Source organism: Chrysemys picta, chromosome 8 (assembly GCF_011386835.1).
Source record: "Chrysemys picta bellii isolate R12L10 chromosome 8, ASM1138683v2, whole genome shotgun sequence".
Taxonomy (NCBI): Eukaryota; Metazoa; Chordata; order Testudines; family Emydidae; genus Chrysemys; species Chrysemys picta.
In genome coordinates this window covers 90,113,455-90,130,048 of record NC_088798.1, presented here as the reverse complement: position 1 = coordinate 90,130,048, position 16,594 = coordinate 90,113,455, and the positions used below count along the sequence as shown (strand labels likewise).

The 16,594-nt window shown below is 48.7% G+C and overlaps 1 protein-coding gene across 3 annotated transcripts in view; it reads right to left on the bottom strand.

Moving 5' to 3' along the window:
• Nucleotides 1–1,467: 1,467 nt before the first annotated feature.
• SH3PXD2B (SH3 and PX domains 2B) overlaps nucleotides 1,468–16,594 on the bottom strand; it is a 127,105-nt gene continuing 111,978 nt past the window's right edge. For all 3 annotated transcript variants that reach the window (XM_065555900.1, XM_065555899.1, XM_065555898.1), the window contains 6 exons: nucleotides 15,622–15,726; nucleotides 13,063–13,180; nucleotides 10,574–10,800; nucleotides 9,746–9,795; nucleotides 8,957–9,082; nucleotides 1,468–6,764 (listed from right to left, as the gene is read on the bottom strand). In XM_065555900.1, coding sequence (XP_065411972.1) covers nucleotides 5,232–6,764; nucleotides 8,957–9,082; nucleotides 9,746–9,795; nucleotides 10,574–10,800; nucleotides 13,063–13,180; nucleotides 15,622–15,726 — 2,159 coding nt within the window. In that variant the 3' untranslated portion in view covers nucleotides 1,468–5,231. The remainder of the gene's footprint in view (nucleotides 6,765–8,956; nucleotides 9,083–9,745; nucleotides 9,796–10,573; nucleotides 10,801–13,062; nucleotides 13,181–15,621; nucleotides 15,727–16,594) is intronic.

Here is a 16,594-nt window from a genome sequence, read left to right as displayed (position 1 = left end):
CTAAGGGCATCTAAAAGCAGATCACACCGCCCCATGAAGCTCTCTCCCTGAATAAATACACTCAGCCTATGTCTGAGCCTTTAAATAAAGTGCCCCTGTGTAATTTCAATTATAAATACTCAGGGCTGGCTCTGAGAGCCACGCTCCCTTGGGTGAACTCGTTATGAGACAAACTTGTTTACACCATCTCACCCCATACTATGCTACCTATAAAGCATCATATTAAGCTTTATATGAAGCAATAAGAAATTCAGACTTACTGCTCCTCCCTGGTGTTTGCTGCTCCTTCTCTTTACCTTTCCATATCTGTGTATCTTTTCCTCTGTTGCTATTAACTGCAGTTAGAAGCATCAATGGACAGAGAGCTGCTCCTTCCTACACTGTCACGATCCTCCAGTGCTTACTGTACACGATGAGCTCTGACCACCAGGAGAAAGGCCAATTGGGCATTTCATCCATCTCTACTGGAGGCCAACCCAGAACAGGGCCAAGAATGTGCCTGTGTGTTGTATGCACCTGTTGTCTCTTGTCTGATACTTTGATGGTACGCTCTTTGAGGCAGGTGCTGTGTTTTTGTTTTCTTTGCACAGCAAACAGCACAATGGGTTCTTGGTCCATGACCAGGGCTCCTAAATGCTAACACACTACAAGTAATAATGGACTATGCATCATTTTCTTGCTTACATCTCACTCTTTCCATAGTGCTGCCCCCAGAAAACCAACTAGTTTAAAAAGCTTCATTTTGCATCTAAACTCCATTCCACTCCCATTCTCTGTCCCAGGATGTTGACTGCTGGACTTATCATGGAGGATAGATCCACCACTGGCTATTAGCAGATGGCCAGGGATGCTACCCCATGCTCCAGCTGTCCCTAAACCTCTAACTGCCAGAAGCTGGGACTGTACAACAGGGGATGGATCACGCAATAATTGCCCTGTTCTGTTCATTCCCTCTGAAGCATCTGGCATTGGCCACTGCTGGAAGACAGGATACAGGCTAGATGGACCATTGGTCTGACTCAGTATGGCCATTTTTACAGTCTGTTCAGCAGAGTTGATCAGCGGCTCTTTGGATGGTGTTGACAGTCATCATAAAAAGATCTTCCCAGGAGGTCTTTGAAGAGCAGCTCCTCTGCTCCCAGCTAAGAAGTACAGACTGAAATGTGGGTCACCGGCTATTGTGATGGACACAAAGGGGCAAAGAAAGTGATAAATGAAAAAGCTGTGCTGACATTGTGTAAAAACCTTGATGGAGGAGAGAAATCCCTTTCGCTCCCCAATGAGAACAGGCAACAAACAGAAGGGCCCGGTACCGTGTGGATTTGCTGTCATGCTCTAAAGTGGATGCAACATACTTTCCAAAATAACACTACATTGCAGCCCCCTAGTCCGGTAGCCCAGCACCACAGAGACTCAGCTTCCAGTTGAGCCAGCTCCTTAGCAGCACAAACACACGCCAACCACAGATATGGTCACAATTCTGCTTGAAACCAGTCAAGCAGGTTTTTTTATTTAAAAAACAAAGCAAAAAATTCCCCCCTCCCCCACCCTCCAATACCAAACAAGCCTAATGGTGAAAGTATAGATATAGCATTTACATAGGCCATATCTACCTTCCTCAGGCACCCCCGCCCACCCACAGTAATGTAGAGATTTATACGTGTTTACATAGTATAAGGAGACAAACAAACAGTCTTCCATAGTTTGCAGTTGAGGCCTCCAGCCTGCCTGCGATACACCGAGCTGAAGAGCCGCAAAGCCGGGTTTGTTATACAGAAAATACGGTATTGTTCACCCGCACAGCAAATGCTAATCGCTGAGCTGCATGGTGAGGGGTTTCCATGGAAGGCAGGTACTTTGTAACAATGGGCGAGTTTAATGCTAAGGTACCAGGGAATCATATTTAAAATGAAACTCTGCCCTTCTCTAGTGCCTTCTGGCTTAGGTTCTCAAAGTGTTTTGCAAGCATTAGCTAAACGAGCTTCCCAATCCCCCAGCAAGGTAGATCAGTAGAATTATTCCCATTTTATAGACAGGTAAACAAGGCACAGAGGTGACATGCCCTGCCTGTGGTGACAGAGCTTCAGTAGCACAGACAGGGAGAGAACCAGAAGGTTGTCCCCCCTGCTCTGAGCACTCAACCATACTATCTGTGTCTGAAGAGTTTTCTTGTAGATCCCAGATAAAAGGGAGGGTGTTATGTGGTAAAGTTCTCAGTCTCTTCCACACTGGGATCCTCTTTGCCAGCCTGAGACCCTTTCTGATTTCAAATATGGCCAGGGCAGGGTGGTGCAATACCTGGTCTGGGAAAGACTAGGAAGTGGCAGGGACATTAGATGATTATTTGTGTTCTCTAAGCCAGCTAGTTTATAGGGCTTGTGGTCCTTTGAAGTGTTACCACCACTTATACAGCGGGTGACGGTAACTAACCCATAGCTATGTGACGCCTGTGCAGCAACCACAGATCAATCCTGTAATTATCACTGTAGTTGGCTCAATGTATTAAGAGCCCTACAGCATGAAGCATTCATTAACACTCACAGTCTCAGCATTTAGTCTGGGGGAAAATAGCCCTAATTTGGCACAAAAGCAACAGAAATGACATTGTCTCACTGAAAGGGAACAAAGATCGATGAAGTCTAAGCGTGACATAGAGAGATGAAATACCATAGGGGAAGCACGCACAGTTTCTATATTTGCTGGTTCAAGTACAAACCCACCTGCACCCTATAGGTACGTATTCAGCATGGCTAAGCCATGCCGCTGTCCATGCTACCACGGGCACACTGCTGTCTGTACTTGCGCTAGCTCTCATCAAGCTAGTGTGAGTATGTGTATGCGAACTGACAACATAGAAGCAGCCCAAGACTAGTGAAAGAAAAGGGACACAATTCTGTCTAGTACCGTCACAACTCAAAGAAGACATGAACAAAGTTTTACTGCTGCCCAGCCCACTCTTAACCCATAATCAGCCATGTCCATATTTACGCAAAGGAGGAGTTTTAACTAAGCAAAGGGATGCAATGCAGCAATGTTGTAGGGTTACATTGCTACCTGATTCTGCTGGGGGCATATAACCACATCACCAATACTACATGAGTCACCTTGCATTGTTGGATCCTACTATAAAGTATTTACCATGGGTCACCAAAAACAATGAGATTATTAGTTACCCCATGACCCACAAGCTGCAATCTTATAAAGCTCTAGACAAAGGGAAAAAAGCGAGAGGGGGATGGAGAGAGAGAGAAATAGACAGGTACAGTACGGTTCTCATTACGTTTGTGCTCTATAAACTAAGACTGATAATCCTACGTATACTTTTGTGATAAAGACTTGATGAATAGGAATGGAGTTAATCGAATAGTTGTCCAGGGGATGGGACTGTGTGCATGGGGACAAAATTCCCTGATGTGACTTGTCATGCTGCATCAATAAGGTTGCCAGTATCTGATTCTGTTGGACTTTGCTTTAGATGGAATTCTGCACAGGTTCCAACAATGGAAACTGTATCTGTGGAGTCACCTCTGTAGTGCTTACTGCTACAGTTAGCATGTGGCAGGTGGGAAGGAGTTCTGACATGGCAAGTGGTAATCCTCAGAAATGGGGTTTAAAGCTCTTCTAGGATAGAGAAGGCACTGCGCTGAATCCACAGCGAGTTGAATACAAAAGGAAAGAAAGGGATGTGAGGGAATGACAGCCAATCAGACGAAATCTACTTTCCTCCTGGAATCAGCAACACTGCAAGCAAGTGGGGTTAGTGCAGGGAGGCAGGAGGGTGAACATGTTGAAACATACTCTATTTTAAGTGAAACCTCCAAGCACACCGACATATGCACAGACATGGAGGACACAGTGGAAGTATCTCGAGAACAGCTTGAAAGATAGATGAAGAAACAGGCAGATAAGCCATTTCAGAGAGAGTTTAACAAGCCCAGCATGGTTAGGGGATGAGAACTCTTTAAATGGGAAACAAGGTATCAACAAAAGGCACTATATTCTCCCACCCCAAAGGAAAGCAAAACAAGGGAGAGCCAAGCCTAAGAGAAACAGAAACACCTGAGTACCAGAAAAATCACACATGCTCCCCATCCTTTTTCATCTCCAGGGACCAAGCCCACACTATGGATTGTACTAGATGATACTAGCACCCATTATAGTACAGCCACCTTCTAGCTACTGCCTGACAGCCCTGGGGCACCATGGGAACAGGGGTCAAGGGAACCATTTCCCTGGGCAGTCCAGTATGAAATGCAGAGCTGCAGTCTGTGCTGGGAAGAGGGGTGCAAGCATTCTCCCAGCACCCTTCTCTCCCATGATCATCCAAGTTCTCTTTGCCAAGCCCGCTGTGAACCATGCTGCATATAGTTCTCTCCAGCCACTGAAATGAAATGTGACAGAGCTTGCCTGAATCACCATCAGCCACAAGTCTGAGCAGGGCCCTGGCCCAGCACAGAGGATCCTCCATTCCATTAGTTTATCTTTTTTTAAAAATTAAATGATATTTAAATTAACACCCACCATTGTAGAGGAAACAACAAGAGTAAAAAGACTGTGTTTGATGGTACAAGCAAGCAAGGCACAAACTTAACTAGACTGCGACACATGGCCATGAGTGATCATGTCAATGCACACACAGCTATATGGACTTGATTTTGCAGTATTGTTTCTCCTTGTCCCCATGGTTTCCTGTCCTTCCTGTGTATGGCTGGACTTGGCAATACAGTATCAGACATTTAACAGTGACCCTGAGCCACCGGGAAAAGCAACTCCTTTTGTTATTCCAGATTTCATTTGGTGAATGGGGCTGGCTTCATTTCTTTACCTGGATCGTGGCTGAATTTCCTCTGGTTTCCCTGTTGTCTCGTCAAAAAGCCTAGTGGGCACCAATAATTTTTCTAGGATGGGGAGGGAACTGCCTTTGCCAACATACACCAAGAAGCTTGTTGAGAAACAACTTCACATGTCCATCTACAGGGGCTGGGCTGCCATAGATGGACAAAGGAGGAAAGTATTTCCTATGAAGGGGGGAGCAGGCAGAGCAGGAATGAAGGCCTAGCTGCGTTATGTCAAGCCTGCTTCTTGAATTCTGCCTCAGGAATGGCACAAATTGGAATGTACAGTATCCCACATATTTTTAAGCCAGCATTATGGAAAACTATAAATTAATAAGCTAATTAAATACTCGGGTGAAAGAACAGGAACCTTCAACTGTGCAAACTGAGGGCAGACTATGGCTTCTTCCTTAGATAATTGGAGGGAATCCAGCCCTCCCAACAAGGTCCTCCAGTTAGGACCTTGCAAAACCACCAGCCGCTGCTGTTCTTCTCACGAACTTCAAATAAGGTCCCTTCTTTAAAGCTGCTGGTCTCTTCGTCTCCTTCGAAATCTGCCACAGCCACATAGAGGGCTTCTTTGGAGATATCTGGATTGGTGAAGGGGGCAGCTGTCCTCTCCCTGGCTTCCCCTCTCTCCACCTGCTTGGGCGTTACCTTTGGGCCTAAGCTGCTTTTCCCTTTGGCTTCATCTTGGCACACAGCAGGCAGGAATGGTTTGGCCTTTGGTGGAACCAGCATGGGCCGGCCAGGCACCGAGGCAGCTCTGATTTCAGGCACTTCCCTCTGTGGGACTTTCAGCTCTGAAGTGGGACCAGAGGAGGAGGATACCACTTTCTTTGGAGGAGGAGGTCTCCTGGGTGGCACCACTGGCCGCTGAAGCGGTGGCTCTCTGGGAGTCGGGAAGCTGTTCTTGGGCTCACTGTCGGCCATCTTTGGCAGGCTGAAGGGAGCTCTGGGTGGAGCCTCCTTTGGGATCTGGCTGTCCTGTTTGGTTGGGGGTCTGTTCTCCACGCTCGGTCGCTCCTGAGGCCTGCCAGAAACCTCTGCTGGGAGCGCATTGTTATTGAAGACATTTTCAGTAGGCATGGGGTCCTGCTCAGAGGGTTTCTCTTGGGACTTTGCAGGTCTGAGCTTGCTTCTCAGATTGCCAATGTCCAGTTTATCATCTGCCTGAGGTGGGTCTGTCCTGGGGGCTGCAGTTGGTTTCGGCCTGACCTGAGGTTTTGATTTCAAGAAGGGATTCTGGGTCATTGGCTCAGACTTGTCTTCTGGGGGCTCAGCTTTTGGCTTGGCTGGCTTGACAGTGGGTCGAAGGTTCGGTTTCTTCACTTCTTTGGCTGACACCTTGTGCCCGCACTCCAGGCCCATTTCGTTTTTCAGCTGGAACAGTTTGCCCTTTTCTGTTTTCAGCTCTGGCTTCTTGCTGTCCCTCGGGGCGGCTGTCTGCTTTGGAGGGATCATTGGCAAAATCATGCCTGGGGGCTTGGGTGGAGGCCTTTGCCTCTCTGTTAACTCACCTTCGGATTTAATGATCGACTCCTTCCTGGGTGGGAGGCTGGGCTTCTCCTCTGTATCTGGATCAGAGATCTCCTCATACCCAGCAGCTACATCGCTGCTCTCCAAGGGGGCACTCTTGAGAGCCTCCTTCCCCTTCCAGTCTTTGGCCCATTTCATTCCACAATCTATACCATTAGGTGGAGCTTCAGGCAGAGGCCTAGATGGCCCAGTGGCTTCTTCGTTGGTGTTGCTCTCTGCAGTGGCCTCGCCAAGCTGGAGCTGGGCCATCTCATTAGGCAACGGTGCTAGAAAGTTAGGTCTAGAAGCATTGCTAGTTTTCTTGTATTTATCAATAAAGGTAGCTGGGGCCCAGCCTTCCTTCTCCTCAATCTGAATGTACCACCAGCCACTCAGGTTCTTCTCGATCACCTGGAAGAAGAAACATGACCATCACATCTTAGAAATACATAACCAGGCCTCTCTGCACAATAGCTGCCTATGAATCAAAGGGCAAAAAAAGTGCGGCCTAGAAATGCGGGCTCTCACTTCTGAAACTTTGGACCATGAGCACGTAAGGGAGGCAGCAGGTACAATGGGCCAACAAATAATAATAATAATAATAAAGATAATAATACCACCTCTCATCGATAGTGCTTTTCATCCAGAGATCTCAAAGCACTTTATAAGAGAGGGAATTATCCTCGTTTTACAGGTGGGGAAACTGAGGCACAGAAAGGTGAAGTGACTTGGCCCAAGTTCATCCAGCAGGGCAGTGGCAGAGCCAGGAACAGAACTCAGGTTTCCCCAAGTCCCAGTCCAGTGCTCCAGGTACTAGACAACACTGTTGTCACCTCCACAAGCTCGGTATCAAAACTTGATATAGTCACAGGAGAAGTGAGTTTAATGGATTTAAATCAAGTTTTTACTACTGCCACATCAGAACACTCCGCACGTTGGACATGACTGGCACTGCAAGAGCAGGAGGCCTGCAGGTGGAGTTTCATGAGAAGAGGTGAGGATAGAATTGCAAGGGGTGCCTTGGGTCAGGACTGAGATGCATTGGCAGAGCTGTTTGTTATTTCAATCCTGGATCCCTCTCACTACAGAGGATGCTTCAGGTCAGGAGAGAGGTGGATTGGCTGAGCAGTGGGGCTGCAATAGCAGAAGGGCTGCAGGTCAAGACAGAGGTGTACTAGCATATGTGCATGGGGGGAAGCTGTCTCAGTGCCTGAACTCTGCCTGGCCTTAGCTGATTCTGGCCCATGTTTTTAAACCCACATGCCCATTTGGAGATACAGGCTTCTCTACGTTCTCCATTTTCATGAGCACCAAATTCACAGTATTTTTCAAAAGAAAAAACATCTCAGGCACACCAGCACATGAGGGAGGTTCTGCTGGGTTCAGAGTCACCCTTCAGCTCTATCTGACCCTGAACAGGAGACAAGGACAGTCTGAGATTTTTCAAGACTTCAGAGGGGAAAAAAATCAACACACATAATGCAACTGGCCACTGGGTGACACTGTTGAGCCATCCAGCCAAGACAGTTACCACATGCAGATCACTGAAACCCCCAGCCACTGAAGGCATGGTAAGTTAGATTGTCCTGGGTCTACACTAGAAAGGGTTTGCCAGTGTAGCTATACCAGCAAGTGGAGACACAGCTTTTCTACTGGCAAGAGAGTCCTTTTGACAGGATAGCCTATACCAGGATTCTTTTGCCAGTATAACAGTGTCTGTGTTAGGGCTTCTACCAGCACAGCTACGCCAGCGGGAGTGTGTGAGATTTTTTCACACTCCTAACAGACACAGATACGCTGGCAAAACTTTTAGGGGTAGACCAGACCTGTGACTAGGTGAACGAAAGCCCCATCTCTGGAAGGAGGAGGAACCTACCACTATTAGTCAAGAGGCTTCCAAATGCCACAGGTGCAGGAGCACAGCACCCTGGCACTGGGCCACACACACGAGTCCGAGGGCATTTGAGGGTCAGAGGCTCCAAAATGCTAGGAGCATGTGGAGGATCCCTTCCATGGACTGGAGACTCGTTTTGCCTGGCACAGAATCAACCCTCCACGCGCACAGATGGGGCTACAACCAGGATTCAGCCTCTCCCCAGGGCAGCTAATAGTGCCTCTGTGACTGGCAACGGACTCCACGTCTGGAAACCCACACCAGGGCTAACGGGATTTGGGAGTGGTGCGACACACAGCCCGCCAGGACTGGAATCTACCTCATAAGACCATAAAAGCATAAGAACGGCCATACTGGGGTCAGATCAAAGGTCCATCTAGCCCAGTATCCTGTCTTCCGACAGTGGCCAATGCCAGGTGCCCCAGAAGGAATGAACAGAACAGGTCATCATCAAGTGAGCCATCCCCTGTCGTCAACTCCCAGCTTCTAGCAAACAGAAGCAGGGACACCATCCCTGCCCATCTTGGCTAATAGCTATTAATGGACCTATCCTCCATGAACTTATCTAGTTCTTTTGTGAACCTCACCCATGGAAAATCTCAGTGGGGGTTGATGAGAGGGTGATCCCAGACTCACTCACGGTGAACTGATGAGTGACTCGGAGGAGGAGAAGTGAGAGGGAGGGAGGGAAGATGGCATGTAGTCTCACCTCCACTTTCATTCCTGCGTGGAAGCTGATGCCGTCAGGGATGATGGTCTGGAAGTCAGCAATGGTGTAATATTCTTCTTCCACTTGGGGAGGGACAGGAGGTTTAGGCAGGTTCAAACCACGTGGCTATTGCAATAAAAAACAATAATTCAGCTCATCTCTCGGAAGACGTGTTTGAACACTTGCATGGATGGCTCACACTGACTAACTAGCCAGAGAGAAGCAGGCTGCCAGACAGCATCACTAGGTGACCCACTTGGCACACAGAGCACCCTCACAGACACAGACACTAACCCTCTCTTCAGGCTGGACACAAAATTGTCCAGATTGCTTTCAATGGCACATCTGACCCAGTTACTAGTCCAGTAGGCTTGCCAGCCCCAGGGAAAGGAAGCGGGTTTGCAATCTAACCGTGGCCAGTCTGTAATCTACGGGACGAACAATTTATTCAATCCAACCATCCCCTTAACTTAAAAAACAAAGCAACTAAGTTTTGCTTTGAGAATAAATACAACCAGATGAGTGTTTATGGCTGCAGGGAGGCCCTGCCCTTGCATCAGATCCATCTGCATGCAACAGAGCTGTTGCACATGGAGAGATCCCAAGCAGGGAACATGAAGGAACCAGAGCTCCCTTCTGAGAGCAATCTCCCATCTCTTCTACCCCAGAAGCTTCATTCTCCTGGATCCAGAGCCAAGGGAGACACAAACGTCTCTGGCAGAGGGACTTTTCCCCTGGGGAGGTGGCAGTGATGGCAAGTGGGACAGCTGGGTCCAGGAGGACACTTACTATAGTGAGATCTCGGCGAGGAGGGGGCCTCTGCCTCATCTTTGGCGACTCTGTGGAGAAACAATTCCAGATTCCATTGAGGTTTGAGGTCCAGTGTCCAGACACATTCCCAAAAGGACACGTTTCAGAGCAGCAACGAACCCCACATCCAAACCTTATGCCCTTCCCTCCCCACAGAGTGCAGCTAGGCCGCTCCTGCTCTTCATTTCTCCTAAAGCAAACTGAGTCAGACAGAGCCTTATCTGTTCAGGAACTACAGGGACCTAGAGCCTTTCCAGCACACCAGGCCCTTTGCAGAGATGCCAGTGGAGCCCAGCTAGAAGCAAAAGCCACAGTGCACAAGTGGGCATGCATGGGGAGAGGGAAGCTGGGTGGCATGTTAGTGCACTTGCCTTACCCATATAGAAACCTGCATTCAAACCCGGTTCCAGTGATTAACCTTGCAGGGACAATCCAGAAGCACCCACCCACAGCTACTAAGGGGGATGAGATGTGCTTCATTCATGAGAAAGGAGAATGGGAAGACTTGGTGGAGGAGGAGCAGAACCCATGTCAGTCTCTGCCCCATCAGAGAGATCTAAAGATCTCAGGTAACTACACAGAATGATCCTCACTGGCTCCCAGGCCAGTCTCCCTGATCTCCACTAAGAGCCTCGTTCTTAACACTGTCGTGTCCAGATGAAGTGACAAAGCGCCCAGTACCCAGGAGCCCTCGGAAGGGCAGCTGGCTTCTTCTTCTGCACCCAGCTGCACTGTTCAGCAACACAGCCATGCTGCAGGAGCTGCACCAAACGTCCAACATTTAGAATCTCCCCACTACCCACTTACTGCGTCGAATGTCAGCCTGTGGTAACGGTCGGCCATCAAACCTTCCCTCTCTTTGGTTGTTGGGCCCGTCCTTCTCTCGGCCCGTTGAGTTCTGCTGCCGGGGAACACCATCCAGATCCAGGGCACACGAGTGGGTGGATGAGCCAGATCCCAATTTCTGTGTAAACATCTCTCCAGTTCCTTTCTTCAGATAGGATGCTGGAGCCCAGCCCTCTTGACCCTGATACCTGTAACAATGGGATCCTTCCTTCAGCCTCATCACCTGGGGCTCGTGACAGCGCCAACCTCTCTTAGTCCTGGTCTACACTAACCCCCCAATTCGAACTAAGGTACGCAACTTCAGCTACATGAATAACGTAGCTGAAGTCGATGTACCTTAGTTCGAACTTACCGCAGTCCAGACGCGGCAGGCAGGCTCCCCCGTCGACTCCGCGTCCTCCTCGCGCCGAGCAGGATTACCGGAGTCGACGGGGAGCACTTCTGGGTTCGATTTATCGCGTCCAGACAAGACGCGATAAATCGAACCCAGAAGTTCGATTGCCTGCCGCCGAACCAGCGCGTAAGTATAGACAAGCCCTTACTTCGGCACCTCCCTACACCTCAGAGCTCTGCCTGCTCCAGTGAGCCAACCCATATGTATGCCCAACTACGTTTGGGCGGGGGAGTGGCTGGGTCAGGGGATCAGTGTTGAGTGACAGAGACATACAGTGCTAGCTGGCAGGTGCTAACCAAGACTTGTCCACACAGGCCTCTGTGTGAAACAAGTTTGTTTGGTTTCAGTTCGTTTCCAGGGGCCAGGTGTTCACATCATAGAAAGCTCCACTGCTGACTGGCTCCCCTTTGCAGGCAGACTCAGCATAGGGATCTGGGACTAAGTGGGCAATGAAATCTCCTCTCCTCTCTCCCCTTCAGGAACGGCTGAGATCTGGAGTGAGGCACAGTGGCGGAGCAACTTCGGGGGAAAGTGAACAGCCGCTACTGCCCATTATGTACCTGCTCTTTGGATTAAAACACAGGCATTCCATGTGCAGGGCTGTCCGTCTGGCTCCTTTCCCTGCACTAAATTCACACAAAATCTGGTGGAGAACACGACCCCCTCGCGCTGATTGAAAAAACACATCCATCCACAGAGTGCCTCTGCCATGCACATGGGTCTCGCATCAAGCTCACGAGACCTCTCCCAGCTGGCCGGGGGTGAAGTCATAGGGCTCAGATGGCACCAGCTGCTGAGCTTGTAATTGGCGTGAGCTTTTCACAGCAACTTTTTCCAGTTTAAGAAATCAATGTGCATTTTTTTGGCCTGGCTGCTGCCAATGCCACAGGTTCAGTGCAAGGTTAAGAAAACCAAGGCGTCTCCCACCCAACTCTGCACATGCCCTTTGCTAGCCTGCAAACACCCGCCCAGCCTCCGAGACTAAACGAGCCTCAGCCCTGGATGCTCAGAGATGTTTGGCCTGTGAAACAGGCTGAGGACAGCAGGTCTGGCCTGGATGACAACGTTTCAAGAAAAGCCTCATAATACAGTCGGGGGATCTAGCCTGCATAGATGGCCTTCATACAGGACATATGTACAGTCACCAGCACACTGGCATTTCCATGACAATGATGCATGCAGTAAGATTAAGGGGCTGATATAGGTCTCCCCTATAGTGTTGAGGTACTACCGTGGTGTCATTGCTTCCCCCAACACAATTAAAACACAGCTTACCCTTGCACCAAGATGGGACTGATCTGTGTTTTAACCATGTGCCTGAGCTGTGCTAGGGCATGGGACTTTAGCAGGGCTGTAGTGGTTTGGGAATGAGGTAAGACCAAGGTTCAGTCCTGTCTGCACTGCAACAGCAAACCATGTTGATTGGGGTCATATAAGGACTTGGACGGATACATTAGACAGAGAAAGTTAGGCGAGAAGCCAGAGCTGTGTCTGAGACCATCACGTACCAAGGTCCTCTGACACGCACCATAGCTTCTACAGTGTAGAAGTGCCCTTAACCACCACTCTTTTCCTTTTCCAAAAAAATCAGGCAGAACAAGGCTGCCACATTGGCATCTCTTCCTGCTTGCTCTACTGTTAGTGCCTTTGGCATTTTAGCAGTAGTAATAATACTGTGCATTTACCTGACACTTTTCTGAAGTGCTCTGAGATCTAGGGATAAAGATGGGCAAGGATCATGATCATGGCACCCATTTTACAGCTTGGATAACCAGAACCCCTAAAACCCCAGACCACACAGTAAGTCAGTGGCAGGGCTGGGAACAGAACCCAGAGGCACCAACGCCCAGTCTTTCACTCCATCTACTGGCTGTTTCCCTAATACATTGAGCTAGAGGATGCCATCCTCTAGGATTTTGGAGGAAGCCCCCCTTAGACAAAAACCTTAAAAAGATTGTTCAGATTATTCCTCCCACACACTCAAGACCCCTCCCCCCACAACCTTTGTATAAACACCACCTGCATCCTGTGAGAATAGTAAGAGGGAGGAAGGTACCTGATTTTCCACCAGCCCTCAAGGTTTTTCTGGATCACCTCTACCACAGCCCCTTTGTCTAGGTTCATTTCATCCTCGTCTCTAGCGGTATATGGGTAAATGACTGTGTACTTCTCCTCTGTTAAGCACAAACACAGCATCATAAATGGATTATTTTAGGAAAACCAAAATTCATTAGAATAGGAGCCACACTAAGAGTGCACACGTACACACCCGCGCACACTCATTTGGAACAGGCTTGTCGGTAAAATACATTTCCAAATGCCGATGGATTTGCTTTGAAATGTACAAGCGCACACCAGTTCAGCAACACACTGGGCAGGACCATAGAGTCCCAATCTGCATTCCATATGGTAGGATAGACCTGGCCCAGGCAAGGTTGGCTTAGCCCTCTGAACAGTTCCCATTTTCCTTCAGGGTTGTGTCCTCTGTTATTTCTAAAGCCTCAAGGATTCACCCCACCCCTTGCTGCTTTGAATCCCTATTTTATAACCACTATTCTTCTAGACAAGCAGGATTGGATATGACCCCTTTCAGAAACCCAGCTCTCTTGCCACTCCCTTAGCCCACAGCCAACCCGGGAATTGTGCTTCAGGGTGTCCATTGCTTTAATCTAAATTTTCCCACCTCTCACATCCACCCAGTCACTGAGCCACCCTGATGCTGTGTTAGCCATAGTTCAGACAGGGGGCACCATGGAACAATAATTAAAAAGCACATATAGAAATAACTTCTCATGCAGAGATCTCAAATCCCTTTACAAAGGCAGGTCTGTGCTAACACACCCTTTTACAGAGGAGGAACTCGAGCACAGAGAGGGGAAGTGACTTGGCCAATGTCACACAATGAGTGAGAGACAGAGCTGGGAAGAGATTCCTAATCTGGTGCCCTATCTCCTGGACTGAGCGACTGCGGGCAGGGATATGGAGGTCTTCTTTCTAATGGGGAAGGAGATGCAAGGATAAAACACTCCGCTAGCAACACCCGCTTTGCAAACAAGATGCTATTAGATCAACCCTTATTTCCTCATCTCTCTCACCCTGTCCCTGCTTTTGAGGGGCAAACCCACGCAGGGTCTGCACTTAGCTGGTGCTGGAATAGGATGCAGAACACCTGGGGAAAAACTCAAAACTCAGAGATGCTGCAGCATCACTTTTCCCACCTCTGCATCCCTGGAACAGAACTGCCCACTGGAGAGCTGGAAGCTCATTTTCCATATGACTCTCCACCCGCTTTGCATGCTGAGTCAAAGCTAAGAAATGTCCTGTCACATCCAGGAGCTCTGAGCTGAGCCCTCACCTCCTAACCCCCACTGAAATGCTATGATCCAGGTTCACAGCCCGTGTACAAGCTCTGCACACATATGAGATCAGGGCGCAGAAACTCCAGCCTTCAGGCTCAGATGAGCTAAAGGAGTAGCCAGCAAAGGGAATGATTATTGATGTGAGCAGGTTTGACAATACAGCCAGCAGGAGGCAGCAATGCACACAGGCACAGCTGGAATGCAGAAGGCTGACACAAGCAGAGTTCACCACATGCAAGGCGTACAAATACCACAGGCTGCAGCGCATGCAGACAGACACAGGCAAGGCTCCAAGCACAGAACAAAGGCAGCGGAAAAAGTCTCTATAGCGTCCACCTTGACCCCATCCACTGGTGTACAAGTCCCCAAGAGTCCGACGGCGGCCAACATGCCTGGGCAGAGACCAGTATCTCCAAGGGACTGGGAGAAGCACGTCAGGGAAGCAGGAGAAGGACAAAAGAGGACGTAAGGAGGCAGCACCCGACCTTATAGTCTCACCGTAGGCAGAAGACAGGGATGACACCATGGAGCTGTCAGATTGTACTCATCTGGGTTTCAGGTCACTGGTCCCCTCCCCAGGCTGTGAAGTAAACCTAACTATGGACCTAAATTAAGCCCAGATTTCTTGGAGCTCCAGTTCCTAGAGAGATCAGGATGTGTTGTATGGGAGCATGGGGCACTTCTGAGTTATCTTAAATAAAGCTTGTACTCTTGTTATTCCAACCGCATGTGCCACTGTATTCTCCTTTCTCCTGCCTGCCCCACCACAACACTCTAATAAGGAGAAGGCCATAGCTCATGTGAAATAGGAGAGGAGAGGCAGGCCCCTCTTCCCGCCCAGGCCCTGATGTTCTTACTAATAGCAAGTGAACAGCTACACAGATAAGGGGATCCAAATTAGAGCAAGTGGCTCCCCCAAGGTTGCAGGACTGGGTGTTTTGGGGAGGTGGTACACACAGCCCCTTTTGCGGCAGAAGGGGAGGAGCAGGCCACTCATTCAAACCCATCAGCATCCAACTCCTCTGCCAGTGGCACTAGAGCAGCTGGCTTGACTGCTCCTTGACTCCATCTTGACTGCTGGTGGGAAGATAGGGAGATTAAGGCCATGCCTTGTTAAATGACCCGATCCAAGGTCACTTGTGGGTTTGTTGCCCTGGGCTCCATCCCGCTAAATGGAAAAGGTCTAAGCAGCCCAGGAAGTCCCATGCACACTGGGATAGAGTGGTGGATCAGTTCTTCTCAAACTGGCTTCTTACCTTCTTCGGGCTGCATTGAGAATTCATCCTGGACACCATCCTGAGCTTCCAGGCACGTAGCCGGGACCCAGCCTTGCTCATCAGATGTGCTCACAAACCACCAGCCTGAAAATAAGCAGCAGACCCTTTATCTGGGGGCATCCATTTTAACATGCACCCACAACCACCAGCTGACAACTGTTCTCCCCAACCAGTCAGGAGTCTGCTCAACCATGCTCCTTGCCTGGTCTGTATGCAACAGGCTGGAAAGTGGGTCTACACCTGGGTGAACCCACAGCAACAGGGCAAACGGCTGCATGAGCAGCATGGACCACCTTACAGGGATTTACAGTTTGAAGGGAAAGTGGTCAGGCTTTAAAAGACCACAGTCCCTCCCATGTGTTGCTAGGAGCAGCAAAGATTCTTAAAATGGAATGGACTTTAACATCTAATTTACTTTTCTTCTTTATACTGTTTTTTTTTTCCTGCACTTCCCTCAGTTTATTATCCAAGCCCAGCCTAATTAGCAGAGATGAATGAATTTGGCTGCAAATAAAAAAAAAAATACTCCACTGGCTCCCACCACTTGTGCATTCATGAAAACAGCCAATTTTAAAGACTATCTGTGGAAAGCAAATTCAGAACTCAAACATGAGTATTCTCACTGGAAACCTAACTATCCAGAGGTCACAAACAGGACCATGTGACCTTGTGTGTCCAATCAAAATGAATCAACCCCACTCCAGTATCAAACACAGGAGCCATTATTTTGAGGGAATAATCTAAAGACCAAACATTATTTGTAAAAACAAATCTGTGAAGGACAGGAAAATTTGAAGGAAACATCAGCAGTTGCTCATGTACAATCTGCTAACAGAAAAGTAGGGCTGAAATCTAGTGTGTTGTGTTGTGTGTAATTCATATATATATTTGACTCTGATAATTAGTTTAACTTTTGCTCCAATGTCATCTTTCTGGTTCTCAAAAATTAGGA